This window comes from Neltuma alba, unplaced genomic scaffold (assembly GCF_004799145.2).
Source record: "Neltuma alba isolate B1F8T4 unplaced genomic scaffold, ASM479914v2 tig00011899_pilon, whole genome shotgun sequence".
In the NCBI taxonomy this organism is placed as follows: domain Eukaryota; kingdom Viridiplantae; phylum Streptophyta; class Magnoliopsida; order Fabales; family Fabaceae; genus Neltuma; species Neltuma alba.
Genome location: NW_021636497.1, coordinates 207,033 through 218,782, shown reverse-complemented (window position 1 = coordinate 218,782; position 11,750 = coordinate 207,033). Strand labels below are relative to the sequence as shown.

The window sequence follows — 11,750 nt, the reverse complement described above, 5'->3', positions numbered from 1 at the left end:
CGTGACCTACTTCCAGTCCCCAGAACACCTCTGAGTATTTCACTATCTTCCAAGATCGACAGGGCTCTTGGTGCCTCGGTACAGTAATTGAATCGCTCAATCACTCCCCCTTACTCCCGTAAGGATACAAGCCCTCTCAAGAGTCCACACTCTTGAGTAACACTCAAGTTTTTAATAAGAGTAGTAATTGACTCTCTTACAGAGTGAATTTAATGATAAACACTGATGCTCGGTAGTAACGTGAAAAACAGAGTATTGAATGCTAGATTAGATAATCGCAGGTGGTAGTTCCAGTATTCAATCTCTTCATTAATGCTTCTTCGCGCCTTTTATAGTTGATATCGTTAAGTAGCCGTTAGACGGAAGAGCTTCTAGCCGTTGTGACTCCATTTGCGTGTTTCGCTGGTTTCAACGGCTCCGCCATTAATGCGTCTGAGCTTCTGACACTGTAGGTTGCAGTCTACGTAATCCCGTTGAAGAGCCGTTGCACTCGTTTTCATTAATCTGCATATTTTAAGCTTTGAACAAATGAGAGTTTTGCGGTGAAGACTTTAATCTTGAACAAGGAAGAAAAAACAAATTTATCATTCAAAGATTTTGTGACGAAATCATTTATCAGTAAGAAGAACAGAAAGTCATTCTGGTTTAGTTTGATCGAAAAGGTGATCGATTACTCGATGATAGATCAGGTTATCGATAAACAGAATGAAGAATTTTCGAATTAGTTCACCAATATTATCGATCAAGTGTTGGATCATTGACTCTAAGAATTATCATAGAAAGAGGAATTTGTTCCATGATCGAACAAGTGATCGAACACTTGTTTGATCGAACAGATTATCAATAATTCAAATGTTATTGAAATGAAACTTCAGTCATTGATGATCGAACAATTTATCGATAAATGTATGATGAATAATGTTATCGATAAACCATGGGTATGTATATATTCAATGAAAGACATAGACTATCTGAAGTGATCGAACAGTTGATCGATTAATGAATATTCGAACAAATGATCGAATAAAGTAAGAAGAGAAATTTAATCCTGTAAGACAAGGAAACTGATTATCGATCACGTTTTGTGAAAACATGAGTTTCAGGGAATTGAATGATCGATCATATTATCGAAAAACCAGTGATTGATTAGGTGATCGAAAAATAGTTCAACATAAATTAATGCGAATATAGCAATCCTTAGACTCTTTATCGATCATGTTATGTGAAAAGTTATTTATGCAAACAAGTTAAATTTATCGATAATGTTATCGATAATTTGGTTGCAGGAAAACTAAATAAGAGTAGATAAAGGCAATGATTATCGATCATGTGATCGATAATTTTATGATCAATAAGGTTATCGATCCATCAGTGAAGTTGATTACCTGCATTCAGAGAGTTAGAGCATAATGTTCAAACATGTGATCGATAAACAAATGATCGAGAATATGATCGATAAATTGGTAACAGAATTAATGTGCAGAACAAGTAGATTGTGTTACCTTTTATCGAAGTCGTTATTGATGACTGATTTATCGATCACTTGATCGATAAATACACTTCAGATTTGGTTCTCTTATCAGTAACTCGATTGTTTATCTGATATTATCGATCAGTTGATCGATAATTAACCATACTCTTGAGAGATTTTCACGTTAGCGATAATCGATCACTTTATCGATTAATTACTTATCGAATAGCTCTTCGATCCAAATACCTACTATAAACCTGATTTACATTTGAACAATTATCTGAAACCTTAGCGATAAACGATTGATCGATCAGTTGATCGATCAAAATACTTAACCCAGATTTTCTGACTTTGTTATCATCAAAACTATAATCCTAACATACACACATACGCTTTATTTTGAGGTGCATGGTAGAAAAAATTGAAACAGCAAGGGACAAAAAAAGAAACTTTTTAGAATTAAAAATCTACAATACTAATTAAGCACATACTTGAATGAAGACCAAAGTTGAATCAGTAGATAAATTTTCTGATAACTAAGTGATAGGATGGACTGCTTCATCTTGCAGACGCATAAGCATAACCTAATTTACCAAGAAGAAGGAAGCTAACAGCCCAAAAAACAAAAGAAGGCCTTTCACTTGTGAACTTGTTGAATTTTCTTTTTTGGTTGGATGTGAGCTTGTTGATTTGAAAGAGCTAATGATGGGTTAGGTCAAGAACTTAGAAGGAAAAAGAAAAGTGCATACCAGAATTTCAAACTGAGAAGAGATTTCCTCCTTCAAACTCAAGACAAATCTTCTTTACCCAAATCAATGGAATGAAAATTTGGTCATAGATAAATGGTCTTTATTTTTTATTTTGATTATTTTTTAAAAGCCACGTTTCCATGTTTCTACCCAAATCAATAGAATGAAAATTTGGTTCTTTTATTGTTGACTACAAAAAATTGGAGAAGTGGAGACTGAACAGATTGACCAAAAAACTGCCTTAAATCGGTTGCTTATAGCCACCACACGTATATACGGCTACAAAATCACACACACAATCAACCCCACTAACTGCAATCGTCGCTGAACCCACACCTATGACCATGGACTATTACCGTCGAAAAGGCGGATTGCTGCAAACCTTGCTACAAAGTGGAAACTACCACAATATAATTGCCAAATACAAAATTTGAAAGCCAAAAAGTATGCAAAGTGGGAAGGTCTGGTTGACGTGTACTCATGAATAACAGCCGCTGAAATTTTATTTTAATCTATTAATTAACCCAAACAATAGCCACTTTTTGTGAAATGTTAATTTTAATTAGAAAATTAAAATATTAATTTAAATTTAAAATCTGAATCATTAATTAAATTTTATTTAAAATATGAAATATTATTTGAAATTAGAAAATTTGAATACAAAGCAATGTGTGGGTGTAATGATCAAAACTCACAACATTAGAAATTCCTCCCAATTTTCACTTTCAATTAAAAAGATCTGCAAAAACAAAGCCTCAAAATATGAAATAACAGTAGGAATTGCTCTTATTTTCATTTTTCTTATTAAGAAATTCTCTATTTATCTAAGAGTACAGCCTGTCACGTGGCATGCTATAGAAGATTATTGATTGTTGATGAAGTTGAATGTTGTAAAACTTCATTTCCACTTTAAAGATTTATATTAATTTGAATTTAAAATATGAAATATTGACTTGAAATCTAAAAAACTAACCAACCTCAAAAAATTTCTCCCAAAAATGTAACAACATGGGCATACAAGTCTATTCAATTATTTTTTTAAATTTTATAAATATATTTGTAAATTCAAAATGATTTAATTGGGGGATGAAGAACCACTTTTTATGAATTATTAATTTTAATTTAAAATTTGAAATATTAAGATCTTTTTTTTGAGATTATTGAATTTAATTTCAAACCTAAAATATTTCTTAATTGGAATTAAAAAAACTACCCATAACAAGGCCGTAAGACTCGAATGTGTTCTAGTGATCAAAATTCACATGTTGGCTTGCAACCAACTCCTGTTTTGTAACCAACCATCAAATAATTGTGAGTTAGATCATGTTTTGAATTTTAAATTTTATAAGTACCTTTTTCCATAAATAATTTGCCCAAAAAAAATGAAAACACATGAGTAGAAATGTAAATGTATGAATAGGGGGAAATGAGTAGAAACATGGCTTTTACAAAAATTTAAAATAATTACTTCCATCTGATATATGCGCCATGAATCCATGATTTGTGATGGCATGAAAGGAATTAGAATTAGAAGATCATATATGGAATATTGTGAGTTATGCATGGGGACGTGCGGGGAATTTCAGTTTTTGTAAAAAAATAGAAAAATAAAACATATTTATCTAACACCACAGGTGAGTTATATGCAGGAACATGGGGAACATGGGTAGAAATATAGAAATGTGGCTTTTAAAAAATAATCAAAATAAAAAATAAAGATCATTTATCTATGCACAGGTGATGTCACATGTCATGCTGTCATCTACTTCTACCTTGTACTCTACTTTTATATATTTATAGTACTCGTGCAATGCACGGGTATGAATTGGTGGTTTCTTTCATATAAGATAAAAAATTGAATTACCACAAAATAATTAGTTGAATATTAAATTACTATTTTAAGTCATGATTTCAACTTAATTTAAAATAAAATATCATTAAGCTTTTGAAATCTACAGTACAAGTAGATCCATTATCAACATTTTTAGAAATATGCTATATATGTAGGTATATAAATGGATGTTCCTTTAAAAAGATTGAATTAATGGAGACAAAAGCGTTAATAGATTGAAACTCAAATATTTGATTATATTCAATAATTACACAGATAATATCATGGTCAATAATATTATATTGGACAAATATGATATTTGATTCTGTATTGTAAAAGTAGGCTATTTAATATAAGAAAAATTAATAGAGACAAAATCGTTACTGAGTTAAAATATTTTGAATTAGATTTCAAAATAATTCATAAATAAAAAAATAATAAATATTTTAGGCATAAATAATAGTTTAGATTTAGGATGTAGGATATTATTTTCAATATACTAAATTACTAATAAACCAGCTAAAATTAAATTTGAAGCATAATTAATTTTAAATAATATCATCAAATGTCAAATTATGAACATACGTCATGCCTCGTATATATGTCATGATTTTCGGGATAAGAGAAGTTATATAATTTTATTTATTTTTCTTAATTTAAAATATTGCATATAAAGGGTATTTTGGTTTTTACAAAAAATAGAAAAAAATAAGGCTCATTATTGGAGATAATTGCAATAAATTCTGTAATAAATCAGAATTAAATGAATTAATAAAAAAATTATAAAAAAGTAGATTTATCTACCATTAACAAAAATCATTATTTTATAAAAATAAATAGAAAGACATGAAACATGCACTCAAATAAATATGATCGAACTAATTTCCAAGAAAAACGCATAAATAGAGAGATCATGGGTAGAAATATGACTTTAACAAAAATAAAAAATAAAAAATTTATATGCAAACAATTCAACTAAAATATAAATAAACAATACATCCTAAGAATTCAACTAAAACCATTTAAATAAAAAATACTGCATTATGAGATATAACTAACTTATTCTACCACAAAAAGAAACAGATAGTTGGAATAAGGAGGAACATGCATCATGATAGTGAATAACACGTAAATAGGGAGTTGGACATAAAATTTTGGCTTTAGAAAAAAAGGAGAAAAAAAACCCATTTATCTATATTCTGGTGAAGCCAAGTGGCAGTCTGCTAGTAAGTCATGCAAGATACAATTATATGAAAAAATTGCCCATGTTTCTAGATTTTGTGAATATGCTTCTTCCTATAATTTATCCATTTATAAATCAATTTAATAATTAAGTGGCCAATTTAAATTTTAAGTTGCTTTACATTCCAAATACAAACTTTCAAAGTGTCTTTAGATAATATAAGATAATTCGAATACTTGTTCATATCCTAGAAAAAACGTTTAAACTAAACTAACTATCTGATAAATATATAATTAAAAATTGCCACACGTTTCCATATTTTGGGAATATACTTCTTCCTATAATTTATTCATTTATAAATCAATTTAATTATTAAGTAGCCAATTTAATCTTAAATGACATAACCGGGTTTTAAATTCCAAATTCAAACTTTCAAAGTGTCTTTAGATAATATAAAATAATTTGAATAATCATTCATATCCTAGAAAAAATCATGATATGTTGACTAGAAAATTCTCTCAAATAATAAACAGTTGGTGAAACGTGGGCAGAAACCTGGGTAATTAAATGTGGTCATTTTTTTTTAAAAGAAAAGAACATTTATCTGATCTTTGGTGATGTCACGTGTCGTGTTGTCAGATACTCATGCTTTGTATTCTACTTTTATATATTAATACATAGATTCGCCTTTTTTGTAGATAAAGCTACATGCATTAAAATTTATGCGTATAGTTTGCTCTGGAGTGCCATTCTCAAATTTGTAAATCCATTTTTAGCCAATCTTGAGGAGAGGGGAAAGTTTTCAATGCCAAGCTATCGTAGCGGCAGCCCCACCTTCTGTGCTTGGTTGAGATTCCAACTTGAGGCATCAATATGTTCTGTATGCAAGTTTGTTTAATTGTATAAATAAAGGGGAGGAGACAGATTTTGACTGCATAAAAAGAGAAGGAAAGACCATTTCTAGTAAGATTAATCATTCTTCTTTAAACCTTTGAGTAGCTCTACACTAGGTTTTTGTTATGAGTCTCATAGTAGGATCCTCACAGTTATGTTGGAGTTTGCAAATTTAAGGGGTCTTTTTTCTGATGGGCTAGGATTTGGTTTTTTTCTCTAGAATTCTTATCAGAAAATAATTGTCGTGAAAGCTCTGGGGAATCTATGCAAATCATTTGTGTCAAAAAGAGGCTTAACAACCTTGCAGCAACACATTTTCACCAATCTATCATACGTCCGGATCTACGAATGCTGTTGGCATTCTTCCCTGAATTCACTTCTTCTATAGCCAATCTCCTATTTCATCGTCTGGTATTAGCATATCATCATGTTTGTTCATATATATGTTATGTCAGAACCATGTAATTTCTTCCCTTTATTACTAATATTATTTGTTAATTTCAGCATTTTTTAAATTAAGTGTGTTCAGAGTTAAAGAAATTTAAAAGATACTTTATAATTCAAATTGCATTAATTCATTAAAATCAAACACATGGTTAATTTTAATCTGATGCTTCTATAAAATTCAATTACAGATCAATTATAGCTTGATTGCTGATGTTTAACCCACCGTCAAACCAATTACTGGTCGGATTTTTAAAGCTTGGTTGGATACGCAATGCGGCAATAGGATATAGAATAAATGCTCACGTAACAATATTTTAGGCAATAAAGATGACATGAGATGCAAAGAAAATTCAAATATCAATATCACCTTCGTGCTTGATATAAAAGCTAGTGACTTGATTAGATTAGATTAGAAAAATTAGTTAATATAATTATTTGTAATAAACAGGTGTTGTCTTTTATAAAATACCTTTGCTAATTATATGTATTAGCAAAAATTACCATTTGATGAAACATTTAACATGTGTAATTATTATAAAAACTACTTTGAAAAAGCATGAGTATAAGAAATAAAGTGAATTAAAATATTATAGTTAAGACTAAATTAAATATCAAATTCACTCTTATATTAAAAATTAACAATTACTTCCATTTGATTGAATGGGTGGAAACATGACCAAGGAAATTGGAAGATTGAGATGTGCATGAATTCGATTCTTTCACATTTTTTTTCCGTGAGAAAAACCAGAAAGGTAGAACGTGAAAAGTTTTTTTAAATATTTTTATAAGATAAAAAAATGTGTTTTTGGTCTCATGTTCTGAAGAACAAACTTTTTTGGTTAAATAAATTGATTTTTATAAAAAGTAAAAAAATTAAATTTATTTTAAAAAATAAAAAATCAGAACATCTTTTTATTTTTTTTATTTTTTGAAAAAACTTGCGAAGATACGGGAACATTGTATTTTTACTAATAATAATCATGCTAGTAAAATAAATTATCCTCTCACCCTTCACGTCATAAATTTATATATATATATATATATATATTATTTCTTGTGGAAACAAGGAAAAGATCTGGTACTTGCTGAAATAATTTTAAAGAAAGTAATACTACTATTTACGACGCATATCAAAAGGTGAGTAGAGATGGACAAAATTTAAAAGACTAAAGGTGCCTTTCACTGATGTAAAGAAATTGGATGGTAATAGCTAAGAAAATAGTAAAACTGAATAAAATAAAGTATGGAAATAAATTATTACTTTCGGTCCATGTTTTTTAATCGAATCATATGGTCTGCTCTTTTGATAATGGGAAAGAAGAAAATATGAGAATTATCCGTCAAACTCTGAAAAATAAAGAGCAACAAACACGAAACCGATTCCCGGTCGCAAGGTTTTTCACCCACTGGTTGTTTTTTTTTTTAATTCAAAGACAACTGCTAAATACGAAGCAAACAAGAGGATCACAAAATGGGATTAGGAGCCTGAGATGAACAAACTGAATCTCAAGGTCTCAGTTTAGAGAAGATTAATGATCTCACATGAATAATCTTGTCCCTCGAAGAATGAGATGGGCCACAGTCAACTTTTTTTTTTGGCCAACTAATTATTGTATAATTTTCGAAATTTTTTTGTATAAATAGTTTTTATCGGGGCCAAAATTTGTATAAATGGCTTTGACTTTCATAATCACCCAGTCTTATAACCGCGCACGAATAGCAATAGCTTGAAGTTTCGCAACAGTCACAATCTACAACCCAGTCAAGAGTTGTTCCTTCTTTGCTATTTCCTTCATCGTTGTGAAAGTCTCAATTATACTACCTTTTGTCTTCAATATAAGATCCTATTTGATTTTTATTTTGATCCTAAATATAAGATCCCAATCCACTTTGTCTCTTATATTTATATATTTTTTTTAAAATAACCCTTCTAACAGTAATAGTTCTAGTCAATACACTTGATTAGTAAGGATATTTTAAAAAAGACAATACCTATTTAGGACAAATAACTAAATCAATTTACTTCTTTAATCTCCTCAAATTAGTCAACTAACTCTTATAATTAGGACCGAAGGTAGTAATAAATACGGCATTAAAGATGGATATTTGTTTTTTTTTTTTTAATATTTGTTTTGGTTTGATTGGGCATGGCATTAAAAAATATGGATTCAACGTTCAAATTTCATGGACAGGACTCCTCACTTTACTCGATAACAATGATATCGAACGGTGGCGATGAATCATATGCCCAACGTAACACGCAAGCCCTCTAGGGCTTCCCTGACCAGAGTGCGTGAACCCACACGGTAGTCCCGTCCTCGCCGACTGCGACGATGGAAGAACCAGCACGCCCTTTCACCGTTTGACGGGTTCTATCATTTATATATATATATATATATCTACTGCTTTTCCTCTCCAATTTCACTTCTCTATACCGCCCCTTTCAATCTTCATCTTCTGCCTTCGTTTCTCAACCTCGCTCTTCTTTCTCCATCGTCTCCCTTATGGGACAGTCACCTTCCACCGCTCTGCCTTCTCTGGATTTGAATCGTCCGGAGATCTCTCCCAGCAATCGCTATAGCTATAATTATGGGGTCGCAGATGTGCCTCCGGAGTGTAACAGAGATGTGGATTTTACGGATGATTCCACCGGTGGTTTTGACTATACCGCTAATCTTCCTGACGATTGCTTGGCTTGTATTTTTCAGTTCCTTAGTTCCGGCGAACGAAGATGTTGTTCGCTTGTGTGTAAACGCTGGATGCGCGTCGACGGTCAAAGCCGGCATCGACTTTCCCTGAACGGTCAAGCGGGGATGCTGGATTTTGTTCCTTCTCTGTTTAGTCGATTCGACTCTGTCACGAAACTTGCGCTGCGATGTGACCGCAGGTCGATCAGCATAAACGATGACGCCTTGATACTGATCTCTCTTCGATGCGAGAACCTCACGCGTCTCAAGCTCCGTGGTTGTCGTGAGGTCACCGAAGTTGGAATGGCCGCTCTTGCTAAGAATTGCAAGGCTTTGAAGAAGCTTTCTTTTGGATCGTGTTTGTTCGGCGTCAAGGGCTTAAACGCCGTCGTCAGTAATTGCACGCTCCTGGAGGAGCTATCTGTCAAGCGGCTCCGAGGAACCCATGACGGTGCGGAAGTGGTTGGTCCTGTTCCTGCAGATTCCTCGTTGAAATCGATATGCCTGAAGGAGCTTGTTAATGGCCAAAGTTTCGCACCGCTCATAATTGGTTCAAAAAGTCTTCGGACTTTGAAGGTAATTCGTTGTATGGGAGATTGGGATAATATTCTTGATAGTGTTGGAAAGTTCAATGCTGGTCTAATTGAGGTCCATCTCGAGAAGATTCAGGTTAGTGATGTGGGTCTTTCCGGAATATCCAATTGTTTGGACTTGGAGACTCTGCACCTTTTTAAAACTCCTGAGTGTTCAAATTTGGGGCTTTCTGTTGTCGCTGAGCGATGCAAACTATTGAGAAAGCTTCACATTGATGGCTGGAGGACCAATAGGATTGGTGATGATGGTTTAGTTGCTGTAGCGAAGCACTGCGTTAATTTACAGGAACTCGTGTTGATTGGTTTATTTCCTACTTCTTTGAGCTTAACGGCCATAGCTTCCAATTGCCGAGAGTTGGAAAGGTTTGCTCTATGTGGGATTGGCACAATTGGTGATGCAGAAATCGAGTGTATTGCTACGAAGTGTGTGGCACTCAAGAAACTTTGCATTAAAGCATGTCCTATTTCTAATGCTGGGATTGAAGCTCTTGCTTCTGGTTGTCCAAATTTGGTTAAAATAAAGATCAAAAAGTGCAGGAAAGTTACTGTTGAAGTTGTTGAGTGGCTGCGTGGAAGGAGGGGTTCTTTGGCTTTTAGTTTCGAAGATAGTGAGGTCGAAGCTTTGGATGGCAATGCCAGTGATAATGGAGCTCAGGATAGCACGATAGGATTTACTACGCACTTAATTGGCCAAGAGCCAGTTGCTGAGGCTGCCTCAAGTAGTAATACTAATAACAACCGCTTGACTATGCTCAGAACCAAATTTGGATTTCTGGTTGGTAGAAATTTTGTGCCTTGTCCCTTCAGAAGATGGTCAACAGGTGATAATATTGCCAACGATAGCGTCTCATGATCTGCGAGAAGGCCGAAATGCTTTTTTGCCATGTTAGGGTGCCTGTGTCCAATTGCTAATTCATTGCAGTTTGATTGCTGAATTTCATTTTCCCCTGGTGAATTGCCAATAGCAATTCCTCTGCTTCATTGAATTTGTTGATTCGCTTTATTATTAAGTGGTTCTTTCAATTTGTTGTTTTTAATGCTAATATCAGTTTTTGGGTTACTGGATTCACTATTTGAAGTGAAAGTTGAACAGTGGACTGTTCAGGATCAATTTGTTGTCAGCATTATGAGCTAATGAATTTTAAGTCCCTATTATTTCCTTTGCTTGTTGTGGTTTGTTATGGTGTGCTCTTTCTCAATGTAACTTGAACATGCTTCCCCAAGGAAGCTTGTCCATATACAACGAGATCAAAGTAAGCTGTACCCCCTGAAGGAACTTGGAAATACCACGATCAAGTATCAGGGTTGCTTTTCCTTAATCATGAGGTAGGGAACAGGCTATTGGAAGGTGGAGGTTTCTGAATCGTTATGTTTGAAATTGAAGTATGTGTTTTCTTCTCACTGCACAGAATCTGAGTTTAAGAAATGAGTTCTGAATTCTGATGTTTGTGATTGTGTATGGTGCATCTTTTTATAGATTTTTATTGATATTTGATATGATCAAACTGATTTTAGATGCTATCATATTGGTAATTCTCCATAGTTATTTGAGTTTGGCTGCAATCCTCATGGTCTTTTCCGTCAAAATCTCTATTGTTTTAACCATCTCATATTCTCCTAAATCTTTCACGCATTCTGCTCCTCTACAAAGGGCTCTCTCCCCGCACTGTTAGTGGTGGCAAACAAGCAAATTCTGTCCCCCCCCCCCCCCCAAAAAAAAAGTAAACTAGCATCCTGTGATCTTATTTTTAGGCACAACGTCTTGATGTTGTTTTCCTGTCCAGCACCCCCATGTACCTGAGAAATAAGACGGTATTCCCTGAAAATAAATGTCGGGTGTTTGATGTTATTTTACCTTCTTTTGGACAAAAGAAGCAAATTCTTCGGCCGTGTCT

The 11,750-nt window shown here is 33.0% G+C and overlaps 1 protein-coding gene across 1 annotated transcript; it reads left to right on the top strand.

The window, feature by feature from the left end:
- Positions 1-8,850: 8,850 nt before the first annotated feature.
- On the top strand, positions 8,851-11,406 carry LOC114719242 (F-box protein SKIP2-like). The gene has a single exon (XM_028904709.1). The coding sequence runs from the start codon at positions 9,080-9,082 to the stop codon at positions 10,706-10,708; it is 1,629 nt and encodes a 542-aa protein (XP_028760542.1). The 5' UTR covers positions 8,851-9,079; the 3' UTR covers positions 10,709-11,406.
- The last annotated feature ends 344 nt before the right edge of the window (positions 11,407-11,750 follow it).

What these genes read in the sequence shown, in the direction of transcription:
- LOC114719242 (XM_028904709.1), top strand. Translation starts at nt 9,080, where the DNA reads ATGGGACAGTCACCTTCCACCGCTCTGCCTTCTCTGGATTTGAATCGT.